The 27,773-nt window shown below is 48.7% G+C and overlaps 1 protein-coding gene across 4 annotated transcripts; it reads left to right on the plus strand.

Annotated features, from left to right (window-relative positions):
- Positions 1–2,221: 2,221 nt before the first annotated feature.
- Positions 2,222–27,129, plus strand: SZRD1 (SUZ RNA binding domain containing 1). Of its 4 annotated transcripts, XM_032863533.1 has the most exons (5): positions 2,251–2,328; positions 19,893–20,016; positions 20,614–20,663; positions 22,408–22,662; positions 23,885–27,129. In XM_032863533.1, exons 2-5 carry the CDS (start codon positions 19,975–19,977, stop codon positions 23,985–23,987), a joined length of 450 nt encoding a protein of 149 aa, XP_032719424.1. In that variant the 5' UTR covers positions 2,251–2,328; positions 19,893–19,974; the 3' UTR covers positions 23,988–27,129. The 4 variants fall into 4 exon arrangements, with proteins under 4 accessions (XP_032719425.1, XP_032719422.1, XP_032719423.1 ...); XM_032863531.1 differs by lacking the exon at positions 19,893–20,016 and having other exon boundaries at positions 2,224–2,328; XM_032863532.1 differs by lacking the exon at positions 19,893–20,016 and having other exon boundaries at positions 2,224–2,328; positions 22,411–22,662.
- Positions 27,130–27,773: the final 644 nt, after the last annotated feature.

Raw genomic sequence — 27,773 nt, forward strand, 5'->3', positions numbered from 1 at the left:
CTCTGCTGGTAACATGCTACAACCACAAAGCCTTCAAAAGAAAGTGTCCTCAGCCTTGAAGAAAAACTAATCACACCCCAAGAGTGAGACTTAGATGAAGCCTGATAGACAATCGCATCCCCCCTACTGTCCCTAAGACTTAGTCAGGATAATTCATTTAAGGGAATAGGTTCACGGAAGAATGTATTCAAAATAAATATAGCTCTGGAGAATGAACAAGACAAAACCCTTTTTCTTTGAAGTTGGACAGGCTGTCCATAGTATTAGTTGTATTTTAGAGAATTTGAGCTGCAAATGGAATATCCATGTGGAGATGCCAAGAAGAAGCCTCAGAAACACCCAGGGAGGTCAGGGCTGGAAATCAACTTGGGGAATTTTAGTGTTCAGTGGGTGGCTCACACCATGAGTGTCAAGGCAAAAACGACGGACTGAGGACACATCCTGAGATGATCCATATTTCAGAGACAGGAAGTCATGAAACCAGAGAATTAGTAAGCATCACTTTAACTTCTAAAGATGTAACATTTAATACATGATTGCAGTTTACAACCATAATTATTAGGACTGCAGTTGCAAAAATTCCCAACAGGAAGCTGTTACTTTAGGAAGATGACTGGCATGCTAAAACCATGAAAGGAAACACATTTTGGGTTAGATAATTTGATTACAATGGCTAAATGCAACAGTACCAAATGACAGGGCTTTAATACTGAGAGGCCTATACGAACACATCAGTGAGAACAAAAACACATGGTGTTTGGGGCGCCTGGGTGGCTCAGTGGGTTAAGCCGCTGCCTTCGGCTCAGGTCATGATCTCAGGGTCGTGGGATCGAGTCCCGCATCGGGCTCTCCGGTCGGCGGGGAGCCTGCTTCCGCCTCTATCTCTGCCTGCCTCTCTGTCTACTTGTGATCTCTCTGTGTCAAATAAATAAATAAATAAAATCTTTAAAAAAAAAAAAAACACATGGTGTTTTTCTCTTGTTTTTGTGTTTTGGGAAAGAATGGATGAGTAGAGAGTTTCAAGTCTTCTTAGGGAGGCAAGACACCTACCTGGTAATGATAACAGTTAATGTTTGGAAGTCTTACTGCTGGCCAAGCATTGTCCCATGCTTTATATAGTAACTAGTTTAATTCTGATGATTTTTTTTTTAAATTTTGTACTCTTCAGGGTTTTGGGGTTTGTTTGTTTTTTTTTTTTAAGATCTTATTCATTTATTTGACAACAGAGATCACAAGTAAGCAGAGAGGCAGGCAGAGAGAGAGGGGGAAGCAGGCTCCCTGCTGAGCAGAGAGTCTGATGTGGGGCTCAATCCTCAGACCCTGGGATCATGACCTGAGTGGAAGGCAGAGGTTTTAACCCACTGAGCCACCCAGGTGCCCATAATTCTGACGATTTATAGTAACTAGTTTAATTCTGACGATCTGACTTTGAAGCGTCTACCACTACTATTATCTCTGTTTTTGTACACTCGGGGAAACTGAGGAACAGACACCTTAAGTAACTTCATAAGATCACGGGAGCTTGTTTGAGTTGAAAGTGTCAAAGTTGAACTTTAAAGTTGAAGGTCTCTACCACTGCACTGGAGAAAAATAAAACAAGAATATTGTTTAGGGAGATGCGTAAGTAAATTTTTAAGGAAATGATTATGTATCTGTCGTTAACGACTCAGGAGAACTTTAGTAGTGCTGGTTGTCCAACTCGGGTGCCGGTATTATCAACTAAGGATGTTCTTACTGAGGATACGAAGGAGGGTTAACAGATGCTTGTAATACTGCTTTGTGTGCAGGAAAACTGTAAAAATTTCCCCCCTGTCACACAGAAATAACAAAATGTCTCATGCATCAGCAGGTATTTTTCATCCTCTGGTGAGGTATAAAACGTTTTCAGAACTTTGAAAAAAAGTGTAGTCTGCAGTTTATAAAGATTACGACTCACTTAAAAAAAAAAAAAAGTTTTCAGTAATTGCCTGCCCTTAGAAAAGATGGCTCCAAAGAACACACTCTCCGTACTCAAGACGATGACTTCACAGGGGCTCTCCCATTCACTACGAGAGGTAACACGTTGCCCTTAAGAAAAATGGCGAATTTCGGGATCGTCTGCCCTTTTCCAAGATGGCTCTCACTACGCTAGTGGGCCCCGGCGGGGTGCGTCTTCCGGGCTTGGCAAGGGGCGGGGTCCATTGAGTAAAGCTTTGCGTGCCGGCGCCCGCGACGGAGGCGCGCTTCAGGGCGCAGGCGCGGGGAGCGGGTGGGGGAGGAGGGAAAGCGGCGAGTAAGATGGAAGATGAGGAGGTCGCTGAGAGCTGGGAGGAGGCGGCAGACAGCGGGGTAAGGAGGAGCCGCCGCCGCGGGGCAGGGCCGGGCGGGACCTGGCGTGAGGGGAGCCTCCGGGGAGCGGGCCTGGGGATGGTTCTCCCCAAGTAAAGACCCACACGCCGGGCCGGGGGTGGAGGAGCGGCCCCCGGTCCCTGAGCGCCGTGAAGGCCTCTTAAAGGGGCCGTGTTCCATTTCTCCCTCCACCTTTGCCCGGTGCGTCTCCCTCCGTACCCCCGACGTGCGCGTCACCCAGGGCGCCCCACCCGCCACCCAGGGGCTCTTTTCTTGACTCCCGCGCCCGCTTGCTCGTCCCGGGGCTCTTTGACCCTTCCTCTCTTGTCGCCGCCCCCTCCCCCCCCCCCCCCCCCCCCCCCCCCGCCCGAGTCACCATTTTAAAGTTCATGTGCTCTGATGAGGAAGGACACACCATGTGGGGGCGGGGGGTGCGCGGACCCGGGTGGCGTGCGGGGCTCCGGAGAAGAGCTGCGGAGGGCAGGAGAGGAAATTGAGTCGTCTCCGGGCCCCTCCACTCTGCGCTAAAATCCCCTATTGCTTCGCGCCTTCCGCCACGGTGGGCGAGTCTGGGTTTTTTTTCTGTTTCAGTTTTACTGAGAGCCCGTTGCAGGCGGGTCTCCCGGGGACCCCGCCTGGAACAACCGAAAGCCCAGCGGGCAGCCCCTCTCCCCTGGGAGCCACCCAACGATCTGAGCCCCGGGCGAAGGTCTCGGAGAGTGCTTGTGATTTGTAAAGTGGCCACATTCCTGGGGGAGGAGGGGAAAGGGGCCGTTCGATTTTGCTTTTGGAGTTTTTGTTTGACTCCCAGAAGCTGTAGGAAAATAGTTTATCCCAAGCTGGAACAGCCGGAACCAATTCTATTAGGTTTGTGATTAATTTGGGTCTTCTCAGAGTTTGTGGTTCTGTGGTGACCCTCGTGAAGATGGGGAGATGGCCTTTTGGTCTCCCCGTGTTCGTGTCTGTTCAGTGCTGGGCTCGAGTGACAGCCACCTTCAAGGTTTATGTGTTGGGAGTGGAGCTTTGGAGAGCCGAGTGTACCAGGGTAGAATAGGAGCTGGGCGCCCCCACCTCGCCCCCCCCCAGCCCCTTTGAGGGTGCTCAGTAGAGCTGGAAGACGTCAAGAAATTGACCCTCGCCGCAGTGGGTGTATCCCTGCGGGAATGTTGAAACTTTGCTTGGCTTCGAAGTTTTTTCCGGTGGTTCAGCATTTCTTTGACGGTGTTTAAGTTTTTCCACGTAGCATAATTAAGGTTTTGAAAAATTATGTCGTTCAGGTGTTTGGTACAGTTCTTATGTGCTGACCATCTTTCTTGGATTTTGACTTAAGTTAGAGCAATTGAAAGATTTTGTACGGAGCGGAGCAACAGGTGTCATCTGGGTGTTTATTCAACAAACATTTTTTGAGTGTTTCTATGTGCTAGGTACGCAGTGTGTTTAGCTGTGACTTTGTGCCAGAGAATGCAAAAGTGCCGGGTACAGGCATTTATTGCCTACCACTAATATGAGTGTATCATTCAGACACCCTCCTGCAAAGAAAAAGAAGCCTAGCCTGCAATTTGAGTGACTCAAATGATAAGGGGCTTGAGCATCTTGGCCTTTCTTTGATTTTTCTCACCTGTTTATAAGGGACATGAGCATTTCATGTTGAAGAAGAAGAAAATGATAAGAATGCATGCAGGATTCAGAAATTGGGGATTACTTTTGTTTTTCAGAATGTGTGATTCACTAAGGGATCAGCTAGCCCAGTCCCACATTTTACAGCTGAATGAACCCCAGAGATCTAAGATTTAATTTAAATCTTTCTGATGTTTTCACTATTCTTTCTTGCTTTGCTTCAGTAAAATCCTTTAAAAGTGCCAGGTACAGAGATGGAACCCAGACCTTGCCTTGTTGACATAATGAGCGGTAATTGCCAAAATGCATGTTTCTTCTATATCTTTTAATTGAACCATTGACATAACCTGTAGTTATTGTCCTTTTATAAACAAGGAAACTGAGGTTTAGGGAGTAATTTGCCTTGCTCAAGATCACACAGATGTAAGTAAGGAGCTGGGATTTGACACCAAGCCTATCTGACTCCAAAGCAGGGTTCAGTCTGTAGCATTTTGCTGTCTCTCTACCTGGGATCTTGAGAAGACTTGGGAGTTGGGCATCACCTTTCTCTTTTAATATGTTTGTTTGGGGCTTATATTTGAAGGCTCTCTTGAATTTGATTCCCTTTTTGAATTTCACGAAGGATTTTGTAGATGTGCACTTTTGCAGGAGGAGAGCCAGAGAGGGGGATGAAGCACTATGTCCACATGACTGGGAAACCAGTGCACTGTACATGTCTTTCAGATGTAGCTAGTTGCATAGGTAATCCACAAAAGTCTCAGCTTCTGTTTATCCTGTCTTCCAACTGATACATAGTAATGAGTGTTAAGTACCCACCCTTCCAAAGAAGCAATTTGGATGGCAGGAAGACAAGCAAATGGGGACTGGCTAATTTCTAAAGTGACCCCTCTAACTTTATATGATCTGAAGGTAGTTCTCATCCTTGAGAGTAGAGGCTTTTGGTGATCCCTGCCCTCAGCACCACAAAAAATATTTGATATGCTGGAATGTCTTATATGTCAATACATCCGAGGTCATTTTTCCTTGCATATCTTCAAAATACTCAATAACAAATGCTGTTGTGTCATTCTGGGGAAGGCTTTGAGAAACACTGCAGATGTTCTGCAAATAGGCTGCTTTTTGCTTTTAGTATGGTGAACACTGACCTAAGATAGAATCGTGCCTTTGCCTGTTTCCTCCGAAGGAGTTCCATCCCCAATCAAAGGACAGTTCAAGGAATATGGCTTACATTCCACTAAGGAAATGCTTCTTTCAGAATATACTGCCTTTGGGAGAAATGAACATGTAAACTGAGTTAATGTTGATTCAAACTCTAGATTCTGTACTTTGTTTTAAGCACATTTCAGGGGACAAATAGAGCATTTTATAATTGGAAGACATCGTTGTGCTCCAGGAAAGAAAAATCAGGTCAACAGTTTGCTCAGTTTCTGATAGTTTGGAGCTTTACATATTCACTTATTTAGACTTAAAAAAAAAAAAAAAAAAAGACATGACTGAGTCCGTCTGGTAGGTAATGGGCTAATCCGATCCTGGGGGAAGATAGATGTTATGCAAATGGAATTGGACTGGTAGTTAATGCATTGGCAACCTCTCTGATTTCTTTGCATCTCTAAAGTGCTTTTTGTTTTTGGCAAGGGCAAGTTGTGTAGCTAATTGAAAGAAAATGTATCTTAAGTTAAAGGATGACTGGTCTTCTGGACTAGAATTCAAATTTATTTTTACTATTTTTACCCTCTTTGAGCCTCTAAACATGACCACCCAGCAATGCTGGGTGGCATACAAGTCTACGTAGGAAGGCGTCAGTAAACACTGAATACTATATACCAGGCACTGGACCCAGTGCAGTGGAGGAGTCAGACGGGTAAGGCAGTACTTTTTTTGGGAAGAGGCATAGATGGGGTACCATGGCTGGGATCAGAGACAGCCTTGTAGAGAAGGTGATGATTCAAAGGACACTTGAATTAAGTTGTAGTAAATCTGGGAGGGGTGGGTAGAGTGTAGGGCCAGTGTGCATACAGGCAGCAAGAGAAGAATGTGCTGCATTGGAAGAGCTACAAATACTCAAATACTTCCTTCTGGCTGTAGTGTAGGGGGTTGGCAGAGAGGAATGGAAAGAGATGAGGCCCGAGAGGTATGCAGGGACCAGATCAGGAAGGGGGGGGGCCTCGTTGTTCTTGGTTCTGGGGCCCTTCGACTTTGTCCTGAAAGAGAACTTTAAAGGATTTTTTTTTTTAAAGCAGGGTAGTGACGTAGATTTTAAGAGATAAGAACTTTGATTAACTTCTTATTTATTTTAAAGGTTTATTTATTTGACAGCGATCACAAGTAGGCAGAGAGGCAGGCAGAGAAAAAGGAAGAAGCAGGCTCCCAGCCGATCAGAGAGCCCAATGTGTAGCTCGATCCCAGGACCCTGAGATCGTGACCTGAGCCAAAGGCAGAGGCTTTAACCCACTGAGCCACCCAGGCGCCCCAAACTTCTTATTCTTTAGAGAAGAGGCTGTTCTCCCTGAAGCATGGCTTCTACCTCACTTTGAGGTCCTCAGCACTTCCTGTAACTGTTGTCATTATAGAATATTTACAGTGGCTGTGGGTAGTGGGCAAATAACAGTTATTTTGGAGCTCCCTGGTGCTGATTTCTTTGTCTATCCTTATAGTAAAGAAGACATTTAAGACTTGTGGTATGAAGCACAGTCCCGGTGTACTACTGTGCCTGAAGGAACCATTTCTAAGCTATTCCAGTCTTTCCGGGAAGACTGGGTCTGAAGGACTGTGATGTGCTCAGCGAGGGCTCTCTGTAAAGCAGTTGGCCCGTGTAGACATGATCATGCTGAGCTGTCTATCCCTGCGACTCTGGAAAAAGATCTGTTTCACTATGATTTCAAAGAAGGTAGGATAATGAGCTTTTCACTCTAACTTCTCAGCTCTTTTCATTGGGCTGCATGGGGGGCCTGTTCCCAGCATGCCCTGGGTGTTTGAGAGCGCTGCCATGGTTGCTGTGGGCCAGAAATTCAGGCAGTCACAGACAGGCCTTCTTGCTTTTCCTTACACAACAGGGGAGAACTTAGTGTATCTCTCTGAAGCTTTCAGTAAATGCCTACAAAGAGAAAAGGCACTGCTGTCTCGATCTCATGACTCAAATGTATTCTTGGGGCCAGCCCTTTTTTTCCAGTTTTCACGTTTATACTGCAGTGGCTTCCCTGCCGTAATGTCCCTTTCTGGCAGTATCAGGTAGAAGCCTTCACAAGGTATGCTGTGTTCTTTCCTGCACACTTGCAGGGAATAGAAATTTTTTTTCTGTTTGGACAGTTACTGACTTGTTGGTTTCCTAGGAGAAGACTGAGTTTAGCTGCTTATAGCTGTGGCCAAAACACAGAATGCATTTTTTTTTTAAAGTAGTAACCATAGAGATTTCTCTTGCTGAAGTGTTTTTAACTGCTAGCCTCTGCCAAGCATCCTTCTCTTTAACATTCAGTTCTCTGCAGGATGTTTGATGGGAAGATAGAGGTTAAGACCCACCACCTCAGAAATTAGCAACACATCCTGACTTTGGTCCTTACGTAGATAAAGACTCTTATCCCTGAGGGTAAGGCATTTCAAAATGTCCTTCCCAGCGAGTCATCCCCTCCCCACACCCAAAACCCTTGCCCTTATAAAATGAACACAGGAAATAACAGTCATTCCTTTCTAAAAGGAATAATATGTACAGTTGCGGGATAGTTATGACGCGAATCTGGAGAGGACAGGATTGTCACTGCTCTTCCTAGACCCCGAAAGCCAAATTCCCAGCCCTCCTGCTCTGGCTGCCTTGGCTTATGCAGGCATTTGTGACCCTCCAGCTGTCAGTTCTGTTTTTCGCTACCTGGTTGCTTGTCTCACTGGTGAGTGGACTCAGACCATGAGCCCACAGACCCCTTTTGGAAGGGCTTCTTAGATAGTAGGTGACGGGCTCACTACAGCCTGAGCAGAATGCATTTGTATGTTCATTTCCCCAGTCAGTCTCTGTGGCCTAGAGACGTGGAGGTGTTCTTTTTATATATATGTGTGTGTGTGTGTGTGTGTGTGTGTGTGTGTGTGTGTATGTATATACACACACATATATATATATATAATTTATTTATTTGAGAGGCAGAGAGACACAATGAAAGAGAGAGAGCATGAGAGAAGAGAAGTCAGAGGGAGAAGCGGACTTCCTGCTGAGCAGGGAGCCTGATGTGGGACTCAATCCCGGGACCCTTGGATCATGACCCAAGCCAAAGGCAGTCGCTTAACCAACTGAGCCACCCAGGCGCCCCCGTGGAGGTGTTCTTATTCCTAGCGTCCAGGAGAGGAAATCACTTGGTTGATCTCAGCTTGGCTGTTGGCATCCTGAGCCCACACTCTAGGGAGCGTTCTGGACTGTTTATTTATCTTTGCTTTTCAGCAGATAATTAACTAGTTAAGTGCTTTAGGGTATTTAGTTGCTAGTTCCTTTGAGGTGTTGCTACTTGTCTCACCTGGGATTGACCTTCTGCCTCTGTGGCCTGATGAGGAGGTACTAAATTTCCATGTCTGAGAAACTCGAATTTGTTTCTCAAGAGCCAGGAGGATGCTGCTGCTCTCCGTTGTAAGACTAAGAATAGTGAACACTGATGGCAAGTGACGTGCTGGTTGAAATATGGATTATAGGAGGGAAATAACTTTTTAACATCTGGCCAAGTGAAAAGAGATAAATAAGTTTTGCTCAGATCTCTTGAGAAGATTTACTAACTCCATCTTCTCTCTTAAGGATTCCTGTATCTGTAGTTGCAAACTGGCAGCTCTTAGGTATTCAGCCTGTATACTCTTTGGGGTGCACGTTTTTTATGTATTGAATTCGAATGCCTTTACCAATGGGTCTTACTTGCTCTCTTCTCCTGTCCTCTCTGGAGTCCCCACTTTATGGATTGTGTTACCTCTTGTGTTCTGTCCTGCTTGCTTTATCGGCTTGGCCCTGGAGGCATTGTGTTTGCTGCCCCTGCTTAGTGCCATGATTCTAATTAGCCTTTGATGACAGTGCCCTTGGGTGTTAGGATAAAACCTGGTGGTGGTGTAGCTGATGGGATAGAGGGGAGGTAAGAATGCCATTCCCCAGAGTCCAAATGCATATTTCCTTTGGGAGAGGAGCCTTTCTGTCTTTTTAAAAGGAGGAAAGAGTAGGACACTCCTGCCAGTTAGTGACCCACTTCCTCCATCTCTGGCAATAACAAAAGTTAGAAGGCTAGGCTAAGGGTTTAGGCGCCAGGTCTGGTTTTTGGGCAGATCACTGCCTATCTTTCTGTCAGCTTCAGTTTCTTCTTTTGTAAACTTAGGTTGATAAAGTCTTGCCTTGCCTGACGGTGAGAGATGAGTGGAACACTTAGTAAAGTGTCACACAAAGGCAGGTGTTAGAGCAGAGTGCATCGCCGTGAGCGTGAGGGCGTTGTTGCCCAGCCCTCCAGCCCCTCCAGTACGTCCTCTGTCTGGGTAGAGTGGGAAGTTCCTGAGACTGGCTGAGAGGTTTCTTTTATTGCTGCACCGGAGAACTAATACACTCCTTTTTCTATGAATTGTAGGGAAAAGCAATAAAAACTTGGAGAAAGGCGAGCCCTGTTAGATTCTACCCACTGTTTTATTCCAAGGACAGGGCTCACCACCATTATTACTCCCACTGCTGCCTGTTCTGCACCTTTAAAGGAAAGGGTTGCATGGATTCCCTCCCATGGAGCCCCTTTGAAGAGGTCCTGGAAACAGAAGGAAACAGTGTCTCAACATGGCAACTCATAGTTTCTCAGGCTCTCCAGCTTGGGATACATCTAAATTGCAAGGCTTGTCCTCTGCTGAAGAATTACTTCCTTTTGGGAATTTCTTCACAGATTTAAGCTCCAGACTTCGTTGTGATCTGCCACTGCTGTAGTCCTTCCTGAGGTTAATGCGTTTGCATTAACCTGACCTGGGGTGCAGGGGAGGCAGGTTGGTGTTCCCCGTCAGCCTTTATCCTGCTTTAGTAGTTCTGTGGCCACATGCTAGCTAGCTCCTGAACCTTTCGGCTTCCTCCTCTCGAGATTTAGGGATCAGTTTTGTCACTTACTAGTTGAGTGGCCTTAGTCAAGTCATTGAACCTCTGAGTGTGTAGCAAGGCTGCTGTCCATCCCTCAGATTGTGCTGAGTATGAGAGGTGGTAAAGGGAGGGTACAGTGTTGCTGCCTTTGGACCCACTAGACCCACTTCAGATTCTGGCTCCGCTCCATCATACGTGCTGTGGAACCATGCCGAGTTACATTAAACTCTCAGAATCAGTTTCTAAGTCATTCGTGAAATGGGAATATATCCCTAAAACCCTGTTGCATAGGATGGTTCATGAATTCATGTATTGGGTACTATTTTAGGCACTGTGGACAACTGTAGTGAATGAAGTTTCTCATAAAGCTTGCTTTCTAGTGGAGGAAGATGGACAGTAAAACAGTAATGTTTTCTGCACATACACAATGAAGAAAAGTAAAACAGGGGCACCTGGGTGCCTCAGTCCTTAATTAAGCGTCTGCCTTCGACTCAGGTCATGATCCCAGGGTCCTGGGATCGAGCCCCCCGCATCAGGCTCCTTGCTCATTGGGAAGCCTGCTTCTCCCTCTCACACTCCCCCTGCTTGTGTTCCCTCTCTCACTATCTCTCTCTGTGTCAAATAAATAAATATTTAAAAATCTTTAAAAAAAAAAACAAAACACGGAGCATAGAAAGTGTCTGGGATAAGTGTCGTTTTGGGGGCGGAGGGGGTGAGGTTAGAGACGGCCTCTCAACAAAGATAGGCAGAGAGACCTGAAGGAAGTGAGAAGGAAAGTGTGCAGAAACTGGTGGAAGTGCATTTCAGGCAGAGGGAACCGCAAGTGCAAAGGCCCTGAGGCTGGAGCATGCTTGTTTTATTTGAGGAATGGTGGAGGCTAATAGTAATTGCAGAGTGGTAAGAGAAGAGGTTAGAAGTATCAGGGAGCCAAATCTTGTAGACTATAGGCCATGGTGGATATGACTTTGAAATAGGAAGCCATGTGAAGGTGTTGAGCAGAGGCTGACTTGTTTTTTTAAAGGATTGTTCTGGCCACTGTGTGTGAAATAAGCTGTAGGGGCAAGAGTAGAAACACAGACTGATGAAAATGCTATTTCAGCTGTCCATTCAAGGGCCGTAGTAATTTGGACCAGGGAGGTCATAACAGCAGAAGTGTTGAGAAAATTCAGGACATGTTTTGGAGGTAGAACCAACAAGTTCCACTGATTAGAGGTATGAAGGAGGCATCAGAGATGACTCCAGAGTCTTTGGCCTGATCTGTGAGAAGACTGGAATTTCTGAGATGGGTTAAGTGGAGGAACTGGGGGAGACGCAGGCTTGGGTGAGTCAGTGAAATCAAGAGTTTAATTTTGGACCTGGTGAGGTTAGGTCCCTTGCAAAATCAAAGTGGGCATGTCGAGTCAACAGTTGTCTATCAGTGTCTATAAAGCTGTGGAGGGGCACCTGGGGGGGGGCTCAGTCGGTTAAGCATTTGCCTTTAGCTTGAATCATGATTCCAGAGTCCCCAGATTGAGTCCCACATCTGGCAGCCTGCTTAGCGGGAAGTCTGCTTTTCCCCCCTGCTCCTGCTCATTCCCTCTCTCAAATAAATAAATAAAATCTAATAATTTAAAAAAAAAAAAAAAAGGCTGTGGAAGTAGATGAGATCACCGAATAAGCCAGTAGAGCTACAGAAGAGGAGAGGTGCAAACTCTCCAACCTCTAGGGATCTGGAGAGGAAGAGGAGCCTGTCCTGTTGCAAAAGAAATCAAATGTGGGGTAAGAGAGAAGCTACCAGGGAGGTAGGAGGAGACTGGGAGGCCGGTATAGAAGATGGGGCACCATCTTTAGGAGGGGCATCTGGGTGGCTCAGTCAGTTGAGTGTGCAACTCTTGATTTCTGCTCAGGTCATGATCTTAGGCTTGTGGGATTGAACCCCCTGTCAGGTTCTGTGTTTCCCATGGAGCCTGCTTGGGATTCTCTCCCTCGGCCCCTCCCTTCCCCCCTGTCTAAAGAAAAGGAAGGAAAGAAGGAAGGGTAGACATGCCTTAAGGAGGGAGTTTTGAGCAGTGTTGGATGAGGCCGGGAGGTTGAGTGAAGTAAGGATGTAGAATTTACTGTGGAATTTGGCAGCAGTGGCGGTCATTGGTGACTCCAACAACAGCAGTTTCAGAGCTGGTTTGACTCGAGGTGGTGAGTGTTACTCAGAGCGGGGCCTGGGCCAGACATTGGGCCCTGGGTAAGTGCTAGTTGCTGTCATGCCAAAATGAAGGGACGCACCAGAGGAGGTTTTGCACAGCGTAAACAGCATGCCCCTTGGGTACCTGAGGCATTTGGTTGCTAGTTGCTGAAAGATTAAATGTGTAGCAGAGGGCACCTGGGTGACTCAGTTAAAGCAGCTGCCTTCTGTTCGGGTCATGATCTCAAGAGTCCTGGGATCAAGTCCTGCGTTGGGCTCCCTGCTCAGCGGGTAGCCTTTCCCCCTTTCCCACTAATCCTGGTTGTGCCTGCGAGCGCGCACGCGCGCTCTCTCTCTCTCTCTCTCTCTCTTCTATCAAATGAATAGATGGAATCGTTGAAAAAAAAAAAGTGTACCAGAGATAGATACATCTTATTCTAAGATTAGAATGCTGATACTCAAAGGTTAGCTCTCAAGCAGTGTTGCCCAGGGAAGTACCATGCAAGCCGCACATGTAACTTAAAACTTTCTCAAAGCCACATTTAAAAAGTGGAAAGAGGACGCCTGGGTGGCTCAGTGGGTCAAGCCTCTGCCTTCGGCTCAGGTCATGATCTCAGGGTTCTGGGATCAAGTCCCACATCGGGCTCTCTGCTCATCAGGGAGCCTGCTTCCTCCTCTCTCTCTGCCTGTCTCTCTGCCTATTGTGATCTCTCTCTATCAAATAAATAAATAAAATCTTAAAAACATTTTTTTTTAAAAGTGGAAAGAAATAGGTGGGATTAACTTTAATATATTTTTTAAAGTTTTATTTATTTAAGTAATTTTACAACCAGTGGGCATGGGGGTGTGGGGGGAGGCGGAGTGGGGTTCAAACTCACAACCCTGAGGTCAAGAGTTGCTCTACCTGCTGAGTCAGCTAGGCGCCCCTGATTTTAATATTTTGAATATTATCATGTCAGCATGTAATCAATCCTGATAATAGGTTAACGAGATATTTTACACTATTTTTGGACTAAGTCTGGGAAACCTGCTGTGAATTTGGTGCTTATAGCACAGCTCAGTTGGGACTGGCCATGTGTGGTGGCCACAGGACTGGGTGGTGTAGCTGGAAAGTGTGCCCAAAGGATTTCCTCTTCCTGGGCAGGTGCAGAGAGATCCTGAAAGCCCCAGTGAACTTGGGAAGGAAAGCAGGAAGCAGTTTTCCCTTCCAAGGGAGTAAGAATTGTTTTGTCTTGACACATACCCGCCAAAGCCTTTTGAGGAGTGTTCATAGCAGCTGATAAAAACCATTACCTACTGTAGCTCAGGTAATCTCAGAAGGTTTTCAGCTTAGGAAATGTCTTATTTGGGGTCTCTTTCCTTTTTTTCCTTTCCTTCATGTTTTCATCTTTTGCCCTGTTCTTTTTATACCCCTCCCTTTTCCTTGACTCTCTTGTTCTTTAGGTCTCTGCGTTTTTCCCTGACTCCTCATCGCAGGATCGCTCGCTCTCCATTTCTCTTCCCAAAACAGTTTGTACAGCTAATACAGCAACTGTGGTTCACTTACCTGTCTTCTCCCTCCTGGTGGGCTCTCCTCTTCAACGATTGCCTAACCTCTGGGAGTCCAGCAGCATCTGGCACATCTACATTATAGTAGGTTTTCCGCAAATGCTTGTTTCCAGCTTTTTGTCACAGCGAAGCAAAAGGACACCTTTGAGATATATTAGCAAAACATGGACTTCCTTAGGGAAGGGATTTTAAACCTGTATACTGTGCCCCCACAGTAACCCACTTAAGGTGGAATCTTTTTCCTTGCTAAAGGAGTAACAGAATGGAGGATTGTTTTGTGGGAAGTAGAACCTTCTGACAGACAGATGTGTCTGTATTAAAAAGGCAACCAATGTCATGGCCTTGATGGTCTTGAGTCTCAACTTCTAAATGCTGTCTTTTTAAAGATTTTATTTTATTTAAAAAATTTTTTTTAGGGTTTTATTTAAGAGAGTGAGAGAATACTAGCGGGGGTGGGGGAGGGAGAGGGATGAGTAGACTCCCTGCTGAGCAAGGAGCCCTATACGGAACTCTATCCCATAACCCTGGGCTCATGACCTGAGCCAAAGGCAGATACTTAAGTGACTGAGCCACCAGGCGCCCCTAAAGATTTTATTTTTCAGTAATCTCTACACTCAGCCCGGGGTTCGAACCTACCACTTCAAGATCTAGAGTCACGCGTCCCACAGACTGAGCCAGCCAGGCATCCCACATTTTTGCCTTTTTTTCTGATTTAACCAATCAAGTTTGCCCAGGACTTGAGTTAATGTTTTGAACCTGATGGTAATCTTGAATGAATCATCGATTCAGAATCAAACCCAGGGGGGGGGGGGCGCCTGGGTGGCTCAGTGGGTTAAAGCCTCTGCTTTTGGCTCAGGTCATGATCTCAGGGTCCTGGGATCGAGCCCCCGCATTGGGCTCTCTGCTTGGCAGGGAGCCTGCTTCCCTTCCTCTCTCTGCCTTCTTGTGATCTGTCTGTCAAATAAATAAGTAAAATCTTAAAAAAAAAAAAAAATCAATCCTGGAATGGTAAGACTTTGGGGGCTTCCCTCCCTGGTTAGCCAGCGCCCGTAGAATAAGCAGCGTCCCTGTGCCTGCCTCTGCCAGAAACAAGGCAGGCAGGGCTAAAACAGTTCACAGAGTTGGTGGAGCTGGGTGGGGGGGGAGCCCTCAGTCAGTCAGGCATTTACTCTCTTTGGCTCAGGTCATGATCTCAGGTTCCTGGGATCAACCCCAACATCAGGCTCCCCCTCAGTGGGGAGTCTGCTTCTCTCTCTCTCTCTCTCTGCCTCTTTCTCTCAAATAAATAAATAAAATCTTAAAAAATAAAATAGTTTAAAACAAAAAAACAAAAACAAAGAGTTGGTGTGGGGGTGGTTTGGAGAAGTCTCTGTGACTGCATGTCTAGACTTGAAATGGCCCATGGTGTGCTCTAAAAGTACAGAGACCTTTTTACCTGATAGCTTTCAACCAGATTTTGCTGGCTGTAGCTGTGAATTCTTGTGTTTCACTCCTAAGTGGAATTGGGGGCTCTTGTAGAAATAGGCAGAGTCTCATCCAGTTGTGTGGTATGGGAGACATAGGTGCCTCGCTGGGGTCACAGGAGGCCCTATAGTCAGGGGAGTGGGTGCTGGGGTCCTGGCCAAGACTTAGAGCGGTCAGGCCCAGCCTGGCACTGTCACCAGTGCTGGGAGTTCAGGGCCAGACGTGTTGCAACGAAGATCTGCCTTCTTCCCAGCATCTCCTTCTCTGCTTTTTTCTGAAATGGTTGGTACTGTGTTCGTCAGGACCTGTCAGGCTTCAGTTCTGAGAGAAACCCTGCACCCGGGGTTCCTGTCCCTTTTTAGATTCCACGTAGCGTCTGTCTGCCGATGTGTGCTCCCCAATTTGGGGTAGCTACACAAGACCAGACGAGCCTGTGGGACATCATGGGTCACAAAGAGTCCAAAACCAGTCATTACAGAATTTGAGAGGAAGGTCAGAAAATGTCACCTTCTGAAATGGAAACTGACAGAGAGAAGCAAATTATCTGAGAAGAGTCACTTAAATAGTAACTTCTGCTGATAAAAAGAGATTATTTCTTAACCCGAGCCAGGAATCTCCATTTGATACAAGATTTCTGAAAGCTTAGGACTTGTGTTGATTTTGTTGGTGACCAGGGATTTTAGTTACCAGAGGAGGGATGCACTGGTAGAGCTGGGTAGTCCTGCCCCTGGCACTCTTGCTGGCGGACAGCAGAAGGTCAGGCATCAGAAAGGGGAGGACACCCTCTCCACCCCACAGTGTAGCAGAGCCGGGATTTGGGTTTGTGCACTCTGTCTCTTCTGAGTTGGGCTAGTTTGAATTGGTCCCCCAGGGCTTCCCCACCCTTAGGTAAACCAGTAAAGTCTGCTTCTTGAATATTCCGGTCTGTGAGTACGGCTGTGGCTGATGCTGTTACTTCCTGGACTTTGCCGGGAGCCCCAGAGCAGCCCAATTACTGCTCTCCTTTGCCTTTCTGCCCCTCCTCTTCGCTTCCTACCTTTGTTTTTTCCTTTCTCATCCACCTCTTACTGCTAACTGGCCTCCCCTTAAAGATTCATCCCTAACCTCTTTGTCTCCTTTGATCCTTTTGAAGACGGGGACTCTAACAAAATGGACTGGGATGTCCCCTTCCCTGGTGTGCCTCCATCCTCCAGCTTTCTGTGGGGGCTCACAAAGACAGTCATTGCAAGGGCAAGGGCAAGGGCAGCAGCAGCCAGTGATGCTGTGCTGCTTCCTCAGGTGAGTGGAATTTGCAGATGTTGCTTTACTGCATCTGACTTCGTTCACCTTGTCGCCCGGGCCTCTCCCATAAGGGACCTGCCCTGTCCAGAACTTCCTGGCTCCCCATTATGGTTCTTCGTGACCTTCTGCCTCTATGCCTTCCACCTGGTTTTGCTTGTTCTCTCAGACCAAGAAGGGTGTACTTCATTTTTGTAGAGATGTAGCCCCACAGGGCAAGTGATACCCGTTATCTGTTAGTTGCAACAGAGCTTTTGTTTAGGTTTTGATCCAAAGAGGAGACCACACCACTTAGCAGAGCACAGGGCGTCATCTTCTGGAGTCTGCTCAGTGCTACTTGACCAAAAATAGCCTTTCCAGGAATAGTCATGGGAAATCAAACTTTTCTTAGCACCTCCCCTCTGTTCTGCTTATGTCCTAACACTTGCTTGTGTCCTGGTGAGCCGTGGTCGCTCTGAGAAATCATAGAGTGAGGAGCTTATATGTGTATTCCTTTCACTACGTGTGGTGTTTAGGCCTCTGACACAGAAGTCTTGACCGTGGACCAGGGTTCTGTTCATCCTTATGAAAAGAGAAGTTGCCTTCAGGTGATAAGATTTCTTGTCGGGGCCCACATCTAGATGCTTCCTCACACAGCGTTCTGAGGCCTGTGTAATTCCACTGAGCTATTGCATCTCTGGAGGAGACAAGCATTCTCCTTATAGTGCACCCTGTAGGAAAGTTTTGGCTTGGTGCAGCTCTCGGAGCATGAGACTGACAGCAGATTGATTGCAAGTCCTTGTCCAAAAAGAGAATGGACTGACTCATGATACCTGGACAGATTCCAGAGGGAGCTGCTCTCTCCGTTTGCTGGCAGGGTCCCCCCTCTTAGCGGGGCCAGCTCTGGGCACACTGGTGTCCAGCTAGCCATCTGGACGTAGTGAGGATCAGCTTTCTCCTGAAGCTGTTGGATTTCCATCTTGTTCTCTAATCTGATGGAAGAATTCCTGCTCGGCTCTGATAAGCCATCCTGCCTGGTGTGATGGTGTGTGGTGGAGTTTGATGGGAGTGCTTGGGAGCAGTGTGGCGTTCAGAGGACACAAGGAAGAGAAGATCGGGATCTAGTGGCTTTACCATCTCCAGGGGTTTGAGCATCTGGGGGGGAGTTGCTGGTGTCAGAGAGGGCCTCAAAAGATCTCAATTCTTGGGCTGCCTCTGTGGTTTACTTTGTGACGTCGGGTTGGTTTCTTAACCTCCCTGAGCAACAGAAGAGGATAAAAGCTCTTTGTCTATTAGGGTTGGTGTGAACAGAAAATGAGTGTCTGGGGGAAGCGTATTGACAGCCATAAAGCTTTATACTGATGTGAGTCATTACTTTTAGAGCTGGCCGTTTATATTACATGGCAGGTATGTCTACCTTGGGGACAGAGGCCCATTTATTCAGGCATGGTCCGTAATGCCCTCTTGAAGGGCTTTTCTCTATCCAGTCTCCATCTGCTGGGCCTGGGCAAATTCTCTATCTTCCCTAAGGCCCTACAGAAAGAAGGAAGCAGTTTGCTGTCCTGAGAAAAAACCTGGTTGGGACATTGCACATTCAGCTAAAGTAATGTGTATTTTACCACAAATTTTTTTTTTTTTCAAATGGACTCCTATATTAAGCTGTTTGCCTGTATGCCTTATTTAACCCTCATAGTGATACGAAAGTGAGAGTTCATGTAATAAAGTTTAAAAATGTAAGCTTTCCCATAAAAATCTTGAATTCGTTTTTTCCTAAAATAGGAGCTCTGGCCTCTCAGCCAAGGCTCTACTGCATGTCTGTGTCCTGCGGCCGGCCCAGTGCCCTGCGGTGCCTCTCAGCCCCTTTAGTTCCCCCACTGTGCTCCCTGCAAAAGGAGTTTGGGTTACTTGCCCGGCCCCTGGAGGCATTTGGTTCTGACCCTGTTTGAGGGCCTCTAAATCCCACAGATGTTAAACCTCACATTTATGATGGAGAAACTTGAGTAGGAAGTATCATTTGCAGATGGGAACAAAATGATACAGTGTGGAGATTTCAAACTGTAAGTTATTTGTGGAAAGCCTTGGAAAGCCCTTACATGGTAACAGGCTTTAGACTAATGTGAGACATAGTATCTACTCAGGCCATAACACTGGTAGTAATTAAAAAAAAAATTACAAGAATTACAATTCTGATATAGACAGTGCTGTGGGCCTAGATTCTCCCTGCCTGCCTGTCATTTCCCAGAAGCCATCCAGGTCATTCCCATGCTCTTGGTGCACCTGCCAGTCAGTCCTCAAACAGTTGTTGAATGCCAGCATGTGTCCTAAGCGTGAGTGAGAGGTCTTCCATCTGGTGGCTTCCTGGCCCCTCCACAGAGTTGATGGGACCCTCAGAACACAGTCTGTTGTGCTTGCCCCTAAATATATGTGGGGTAAGTCATAAAAACAATGTTAAACACAACTCAGCACCAGGCAGAATGAATGTCAGTGTCAGACAGGATTGAAATCTAGCTTTGTACAGTGAGTCAAGCTTCATATTGTTTACAGGAGACAAAAATAAGAAGAGGGAAAGATGAGAAGGAAAAGAGAGAAACATACTCTGGGGAATAGTAACCAAAAGAAAAACAGGCGCAGCTTTATTCATGTTAAATAATAGATTTTAAGGCAAAGAAGATCATTTCATAATGATGAACAAGGTAATTTACTAGAAAATAATCTCTGATGCTTTGCCTAGTGGGTAGCCCTAACAGGTGAGAGGATGGAGAGGTTCTGAATGCTAGAGTCAACCAGCTTGACCTGTACTTACCAACCAGAGAATAGTCATTTGCAGGACATTTGGAACATTCCCCAAAACTGGCTACCACCCAGCCTTGAGGTGGGTCTCAGCAAATTTCAAAGACTTTATTGGCAGTTAAGGAAGTGATTCTTCACATTTTGCAAGTTCTAGACTCCTTTGAAAATCCCATACATCCTGTAGGTCAGGATTGTCGGCTTCAACACTGCTGACATTTGGGGCTAGGTGACACTCTGCCGTGGGGCTGTTCTGTGCATTATAGGATTTTCACAGCGTAGCGTCCCTGGACTCTGCCCACTGGTTGCCAGTAGCACCTCCTCTCTGGCAGGGACAACCAAAAACGTCTCCAGACATCGCTAAATGTCCCCTAGTGGGCAAGGTCTTTGTGAGAGGTCTTCAGAGAAATAATAGTTTTTCATACACCTTTTCCTACTCCAGTAGCTAAATGGTCTTGCCCTCACTGAGGACAGCTGAGTGGAATGTTTTGTAGGAAAAAGCAGTGGGGCAGCCAAGGAGCCTGCAGGTTCCGTCTTTGTCCGCACACAGCGTCCCCCGTCCAGCGTGTGGACGCTTGTGCATGAGGCTGTGGGAGCACCTCAGAGTTCCTGGTGCCGAGGGCGTGAGGGCTCACTGCCATCCAGTTTCACGGATGTTAGGCTTCTGTTTTGTTCTAGACCTTTGGCTAGGCGCCAGTCCCAGAGTCCAAGTCCATAACAGTGGGGAGAAGAGGCTGGAAAATATGTGATACCTGTGCTCATGAAGGTCTGGGAAAGGGAGAGCTTAATGTCTGAGAAGCAGGTGAGGAACTACACATGGGGCCAGGGAGGACTTCACCACGCAAAGGCTGATGTCATTGTGGAGTTCGCAGGGTCAGTGGAGGTTTGCAAAGGGGAGGCCACTGCGGGCCAGTTGATCAGCATGCAGAGTTCGGGGGCTTAGGGACAGCCCAGTTTCGAAGTGATGTGAAACAGGAGCAGAAGACAAAGGAAGCTGGGGACGAGGCGTGCTTAGGAGCTTGGACTTGATCTGGCAAGCAGTTGAAGGGGTTTTAGTGGGGAAGTGACACAACCAGATTTTTGTGTAGAGAGGTGATTTGAGTGGCTCTATGAAGGACAGCTTGCAGGCCAGGAGATGAGTTGGAAGCTCTACAAAGAACCCAGCTGCATGACGAGGTCTAGAACTGTCACCGTGGCCATGGGGATGGAGGGAGTTGAACCCTCAGGGAGTCAGGTTCCCAAACCCGAGTCTAGTAAAGGGAGGTCTGCATCCATTACCTCAAAGGGCACAGTAACGCCCCTGCTCAGAGGACACCATCCTTAGCTCTGAAAATAAAGACATAAGTTTTTATCTAAGAGAGATTTTTTTCCACTTTTTATATACATTTTTTTCCTCTAGGAAATAGACAGACGGTTGGAAAAAAAACTGAAGATCACACAAAAGGAGAGGTAAGGCTGCTGTCTGGTCTGAGGGCTCATGCTCTCTGCCCGCTGAGAGCTGGGCAGTCAGTGGTGTTCTCCAGGTGGCCGTTAGGGCTCCAGGGCAGGCTCCCGAGCGTGTCCCTCCAGGATATGGTGGCTTGAGTCTTTGAGAGTGAGGCTCGACTGTCGCATCTGCCTTCTAACTTAGTGGGTACACGGTGTGAGGTGGTCTGGTGGAAAGTGGGGAGGTGACATGTCAGAAAACGTGGGTTTTAGGCCTGGCTCTGTTCCAGTTGCTCCGAGGTTTGGGACAAGTTGTTTTCCCCTCTGGACATGAGTTTCTTTCTCTGTGACATAAAGAGGTTGGACAGATGATTTCTCTGGGCCTTCCATGACGTGGTGGCTGAGGGCATTATGGGGGTATTCTGGAAGAAAAGACTCTCAGTTCTCAAAGACCGTTTTAAGGATATTTTCCCAGACAGAAGAGAAAGTGGGTTTCCGAGCAGGTGAAAGTTAACCTCAGCCGTCTGACTTTGGACTTAGGTAACCTGTGGGCTTCCCACAGGGACAGGGAAGGGAGGAGGAGAGGACCTCTCTGGACTTGGCTTACCATTCCCCAGGGGTGCCAGGGTGCCCTGCCTGCCTGCTAGTTTCCTGGCTCCCTGCCTCTGATCAGGTGGCCGGCTCCTTGTCTGTCTGCTCGTCTCAGCAACTGCACTGATGTCTGGTTACAGTCCCCTTGGCACGCCATTCCTGTCCCGCGCAGGACTTGTCCCAGGTCCCCTGGCGGCAGCTGAGTTCCTCTAGCCCCTTCCCCGGCTGACATCCGTGGCTCTGAAAACAGGCCCCCGTAGGCTGTTGGGTTCTGAAGAGAAGCTAGTTTGGGCTGCTCTGGGGAGGGTCTTTGTGGCTGCTGAAGGTCCATCATTCCTGCCCGGATCCCTTTTTCCCCTTTGGCTTTTGTTTCTCTCCCTTCCTGTGTGGTTTTCCACCTCTCCTTGTGGACACGTTGCCCGGTGTGCACATCCACCAGCCTCGGACAATGCTTCTCCTCTGAGCACTGCCAAGCACTGTTTCTAGGATCGTCCTCTACCCCAGCCCCGCCGCGTCGCGCATCCCAGGGAGCCATGGTGAGGGAGGTGTCTCTGCTCAGAAGCGCTTCTGAAGAGGTCACCCAGTTGTCTGGTGTAGCTTGTCTCGGGAGGCCCTGGTCACTTACCGAAGGTGGAGGCAGTTTGGTAAATCCTGTCTTGGTGCCAGGCAGGGATGGCGGAGTGGGCTCCTTTGCAGTGTCTGACTGGTGTGAGCACATGTGGTGCAAGGCCATGGCTGGTGTGAACACTTCGCTGACCCCTGCGCTAAGGGGCTCCCACCACACCAGCCTGTTATATACTCTGCTCTGTGTAGGGAAGTTGGGATTTTAACTGATGTCATTGGATTCTTGGCATAAATATTTTGCCACAGGGGCCAAACAGTGGTTGACGTGACTGTGAACCTGGGGATAGAAGTCCCAGAATGAGGTGCTGTTCCAGCCCCCCTTTGCCTGGGGTTAGGTCTGAGGAGCAGACCTGAGGACCTCGTGAGCTTATGGCAAGGTGGCTCTTTTGAGAAATCCCTCTTGAGGAGTGAGAGTTTTGGTGTCTGGTCAGAGGCCAGAGAATAACAAATAGAATTAGAAGGAGGGAGGGAAAAGTGGGCGTGGGTGAGGGACACAGATGGGTCCTCTGTAGTCAAGGGTAGGACTTGTGAAGCTGTATTTGCTCTTTGTCAGCAGGAAATCCAAATCTCCTCCCAAAGTGCCCATTGTGATTCAGGACGATAGCCTTCCCACGGGGCCCCCTCCACAGATCCGCATCCTCAAGAGGCCCACCAGCAACGGTGTGGTCAGCAGCCCCAACTCCACCAGCAGGCCAGCCCTTCCTGTCAAGTCCCTAGCGCAGCGGGAGGCAGAGTACGCCGAGGCCCGGAAACGGATCCTGGGCAGCGCCAGCCCTGAGGAGGAACAAGAGAAACCCATCCTCGACAGGTGAGTGTCGCTGGCGGGGCTCACTAGCAACCACTCTGCCAGGCCGGCAGAGTGATGAGAAGCAGGCAGAATCGGGTCTGGAACCGTGGCAGCTCCAGCTGCCCAGCCTGACCTGGTGGGCAAGTGCAGGGTCTGCTCCGTTGGCTCAGGACTGCAAGCTTTGAGGTCATGGCTTCCTGCTGTGCCCCTCTGCGGTTGTGGGGTGGGGGGGGAGGCAGTGTGGCACAAAGGTTAAAGGCACAGACTCTGAGTCAGAATCTGCCATTTCCTTCCACTTCCGGCTGCCTAACCTCTCTGCACCCTCATAGCCTCATCTGTGGAGGAAATGGGATAACCATAGAACCTCCCTTGTCAACTGGTTGTACAAATAAATGAGTATAGTGTTCTGAGAACCCCACCTGGCACAGCGGATGGCACCCCACGATGTGCTTAGATGTTATCTTCCAGGTCTCATAATAGCTCTCTGTGATGTTTGGTGAATTTTCTAAATCCTTTTTTGTTCCCAGCATTTTTTTTTTCCCTCTGCAGTCCTAGAGGTTGCATTATGTAAATTTGTCAGCTCCTGCTAAAGTGGTATTTGTTAAAACAGCCTCTTTCTGACTTTGAGAGGCCTCCTTGGGCTTGCTATTCTGGGACTTGAACTAATCTATATACCTTCTTCCTGTCTCCTCATTCATTCGATAGACTCCCATTCTCCTCCAAGCCTTCACTTGGCAGACAGAAAAGGTCTGTCTCCTTATAGTCTTCCATGTTAATGTGAGTCAGCCATTAACCACATGATTTGAAAAGAAGCAGGAGGGCAGCCATGGCTGGTGCCTGGTCCCTCTACTGAGTACTTGGTTAGGAGTTTTCCTTTGCCCGAGACCCGGAAGGGTCATGCCACATAGTTCTGTGGAGGCTGAGCTATCCGTGGTCATGACCTCTGGACAAGACGGGCCCGTGAGCACCAGCACCCCCATCCACCCACCCACCCACCCCCGCCCTCTAGATTCAGGGGAAGAGTGTGGCCACTGCTCAAGGGGAACACAGACCACCAGCCCCATGTGCCCATGGGACATCCCAGCTTGCAGATTCCCCGAGTCTGCTTGTCAGAGAGGGAGTCAGAGTTGGCTGACAGCTACTTTGCCTTCTGCCCTAGCTGCAGTTTTAAGATTTGGTTTTAAGATTTGGGGACCTCTTTTATGTCCTTTTTCAGGCCTCCCTCTGATCTTTTTCTCTTCAGGCCTACCAGGATCTCCCAACCCGAGGACAGCAGGCAGCCCAGTCATGTGATCAGACAGCCTCTGGGTCCAGATGGGTCACAGGGCTTCAAACAGCGCAGATAAATGCGTGCGGGGAAGGATGCCGCCACCGCCGCCATCACCGCCTCTTGGGTCGTCCGCCATGGGTCGCACTGCCGTGGCAGACAGCTGGACTTGAGCAGAGGGAACGACCTGACTTACTTGCACTGTGATCCCCTTTGCTCCGCCCACTGTGACCTTGAACCCCATGCACTGTGACCTCCCTCCTCCTCCCCCTCTTCCCACTGTGATTGGCACGTCTACAAGGGCTGTCCCAAGTCAATGGAAAGGGAAAGGGTGGGGGTCAGGGGAGGGTTGGGGGGACCCACGAAGGACTCAGAGTAGAGAGTCAGACAGTGCCACTTGGCCACTTGGGGTAAAGCCAGTGCCAGCAATAACAGTTTATCATGCTCATTAATTTGGGATTTCAAAACACAGATGAGAACTCCCATCCGCCCACCCGCAAGTGCATGTCTTCATCACTTAAAAGCAAGTTCCATTTAAAAATATCCTTTCTTTTTTTTTTTTTCTCCTTCCTATTTTTGTTTGTTTATACAAATACCTGATTTACAAGAAAAAGTGCATGGGAGGGGTTTTAGCAGTTTAATGAATTTTTAATTGAGAAAGGGTAGTTTGGTAGTCTACTTAAAATGTTTCTAGGAAATTCACTAGAAACATTAACCAATAGGACTTTGGTGAGCTTAGCTTCTGTATTCCTACTGCCGCCCAGAAAAGGGGCAGGGCTCTGCAGCCCCCAGGACAGATGAGCACCCCATGCCTATACCTCCCTCCCTCAGCTAAGTCCCAGGGCATCTTGGCCCTACCTGGAGACTGAGCTAGCTCTACAGGCTCAGAGAGCCTGGGGAGGGTGCCAACCCCACCTCTAGTATTTTGGGAAGATAGGGGAAGTGAACAGACTTCCCCTTCCCATCCCCCTCAGGGTGGCTCCCCTGCCAGCCAGGCTTGCTCCCTCTCGAGAGCAGGGAGTGAGATGCACTCCGGGCTCAGAAGCAAGGGATGTGAGACTTGCTCAGTGTTTTGCTCTTAGCCCGAGGAGAGCCAGGAGAGAATGGCTCCAGGACTCTGAGCCTCCTGCCCAGTGTGCACAGAAGGCGGCTGGATCTTCCCACTCCAGCAAGGCCTGAGCTCTGAGAGGTCTGTGGGCACCGTCTCTGTTGATGGCGCCAGCTCGGTAACCACGCCTGGTACATTTCCTTCGTGAAGTCATTACCTTGGGAGCCAACCATTCTGAATACATTTGGGAAAAGGCAAGCTGTGCATTGCAAAGATGGGTGGTGACAGATTGGTTCCCCATAGACCCAGGCTACCCTTCACCCATTTTTCCAGAGCGAGGGCCTGGAATGAAGGCAGTTTCCTCTCTGTCCCTAGAGCCTAGAGTTTTGCTTTGGCTCTTTAAGGTGGAAGAGGCTAAGGGCAACTGCCTAGAGCAGGTGTGTGTGTGTGTGTGTGTGTGTGTGTGTGTGTGTGTGTATACAATCGGGGTCCTCTCAGGCTCTCTGGTCTCTTCTGTTGCACTGCGCCTTATCCCTCAGCCAGCCAGATAGCCTCCCCACTCAGTGGATGAGTTAGGGAGTGGGTGATAGGACATTTTGTGATTTGGGCAGCTGTGGCCAAGGTGACAAGCTAGGTTTTGCGGGCTCACTCCACCTTTGGCTCACCTGGCTCTCAGCCTTGCCCTGTGAGAACGTAGGCCCAGCAAGCCACATCCCACTGCATCTCCCACTGCGGAGGAAGGGCCAGATGCCAGCTGAATCAGTGACTAGTCCGTAGCACAGCTTTGTGACGGTGAGCAGCCAGGAAACTGTGCGGAGAGCTGGAACAGAGCTTCGGTCATGGAGAAGGCCCAGGCTGTTGGGTTATGCCCACAGGCTGTTGTGAGGGGGATGACCCCCGGGAGTGGGCAAGGAAGAAGGTTGGCTGCTGTCTTTATAGTTCCACTGCCCTGACCAAGTTTCCTCCTTTTAGCTGTACAGTGTCTAGCCCTCATGTAATAGTGGTTTCTGGCCCGATGACACTGTCCTTTCAGTTGGGAGAGGGGTACAGAGGTAGGCCAGGTGGCATGGCTAGGAGTACTGATTGCTCAGCCATCGGGACCACCTGCTCTTTCCCCCTCCCCTAGTGGGGGCCGAAGGGAAGGCCAGCTGATGGGTGTCTGCGGATTGAGGATGTAGTAGGGACTGATGTTCCCACCTCCCTCGGGCCAAAGATGGGGCTTTGCCTGCTGTGTGCCTGCCACCACCCACCAGCAGTTGTACCCTTGGCTTCCCAGATGGAGAGGTGGCAGGCAAAATTTTAAAAAGAAAGAAAGAAAATGAAAACAAGGAACGGTATTGTGTTGGGGGGAGGTGGGAGGGGAGATGGGAGAATGGTTTGGATTTTGTGTGTGTGGGGTTTTTTTGTTTGTTTGTTGTTGGTTTTTGGGGGGGGTAGTTGTCTGTAACTTTCCTTAAGTGCTTCTTTTATTTCTTTTTCTTTTCTTTTCTTTTCTTTTCTTTTCTTTTCTTTTTTAAAGTAAGCTGCAGGCTTTGGCTTGGAAAACCCCAGGGGGGTGGGGGGGCAGAAACCTGAGGCTGCTGCCCCTTTATCTGCCTTCACGGTACTGTCCCCTTCCCCCAGCTCCTCCCTGACCCCATGAGCCAGGCCTCAGACCTTCCAGCTAACCGCTTCCCATGAGCCACTACTCTGATGTCAGCCTATAACCAAAGGAGCTGGGGGTCCAGGCCTGGTGACCAACCCTTCTCAGCCCACTCAGTCAGGGTGCTCCCCACCTGCAGGCAGGAGGCAACACCCGATCTGCTACCATCAGCCCCTTCCAGAGCCCGCTGCCTTGCCCCGCCCTGTCCAGCCCAGCCATACCCTGCTCTGCCCCATGTGGGGATGCTCTGCTCAGGGATGGGCCGGCAGGGCTGCCCCAGCCTCCCTGATAAGCAGAGACTCTGGAAACCTCTGGGGTCCTGTTTTCTGGTCGTGTGATCCCCGGGGTGCACATGGGCCCCTTGGGTGTCTGAACAGAAGGGCATGGGAGGGAGGGCCGCACCCCTGCAGTGCTGCTCCGCTGGTCTAGCGGGCAGCTGCCTACCCCACCCCATCCCGCACCGCGGGCTCCTGAGTCGGCAGATTAAGCATTTTATAAATTGTATTTTAAATACATGTTTTAAACTTGTCAGAGCCTTGTCCTCATTTCAGTCCCTGGCCTCCTAACCTCTTGCTGTGCCTGCTTGTTGAACCACTGGGGGAGCTACCTTTGCTCCATCCCAGGGAGGAGCTCTCTCTCTGTTAGAGAAATAGGCCTGGGGTAGTGTGTGGGTTGGGGGACAAAGACCCACACACCCTTAGGTTCCAAGAGAAGGGCCCCCATGGGTCCTGGGGCTCTTTTGGTGAGAGTATGGCTGAGACCCCCTTCTGCCCTTCTGCAGGGTCGGTCTGCTCCTTTTAGGGTCCAGAATCTTTCCCATCATTTCCTTCGAGCAATTGGAGAGAGATGCTCTCTGCCCTTGGGGGAGACTCAACTGAAGAGAGTCCCAGCTCTGTGCTTTGAGAATGCATAGAAAGTCAAGATTTTGCCCCCAGCGTCGCTCTAGCGGGAGCCCCAACCCTGGCAGGATTTCAAGGTGTGTCTTGCTTTAGGGTTTCCTAAACCTGTGGGAGGCAGGGGCCCTGCACTCTGAGAGCCAGGTGGAAGGGTAAAAACCTGGGGGCCTTCCCAGCACTGGACACAGAGGCCAAGGTTCTTGGTGTTTATTGGCTTACCAGGCCACAAAAGCAAAATCCAGCAGCAATACCGGCCTAAGAACCTCTGCCATCCTGAAC

Source organism: Lontra canadensis, unplaced genomic scaffold, assembly GCF_010015895.1.
Source record: "Lontra canadensis isolate GAN:19392208 unplaced genomic scaffold, GSC_riverotter_1.0 scaffold25, whole genome shotgun sequence".
NCBI classification, from domain to species: Eukaryota; Metazoa; Chordata; class Mammalia; order Carnivora; family Mustelidae; genus Lontra; species Lontra canadensis.

Excerpts from the sequence above, each read along its gene's own strand:
- SZRD1 (XM_032863531.1), top strand. The coding sequence starts at position 2,278 with ATGGAAGATGAGGAGGTCGCTGAGAGCTGGGAGGAGGCGGCAGACAGC. Across the intron at positions 2,329-20,613 it reads AGGAGGCGGCAGACAGCGGG|GAAATAGACAGACGGTTGGA; the intron begins GTAAGGAGGAGC and ends TTTTTCCTCTAG. Across the intron at positions 20,664-22,407 it reads AAGATCACACAAAAGGAGAG|CAGGAAATCCAAATCTCCTC; the intron begins GTAAGGCTGCTG and ends GCTCTTTGTCAG.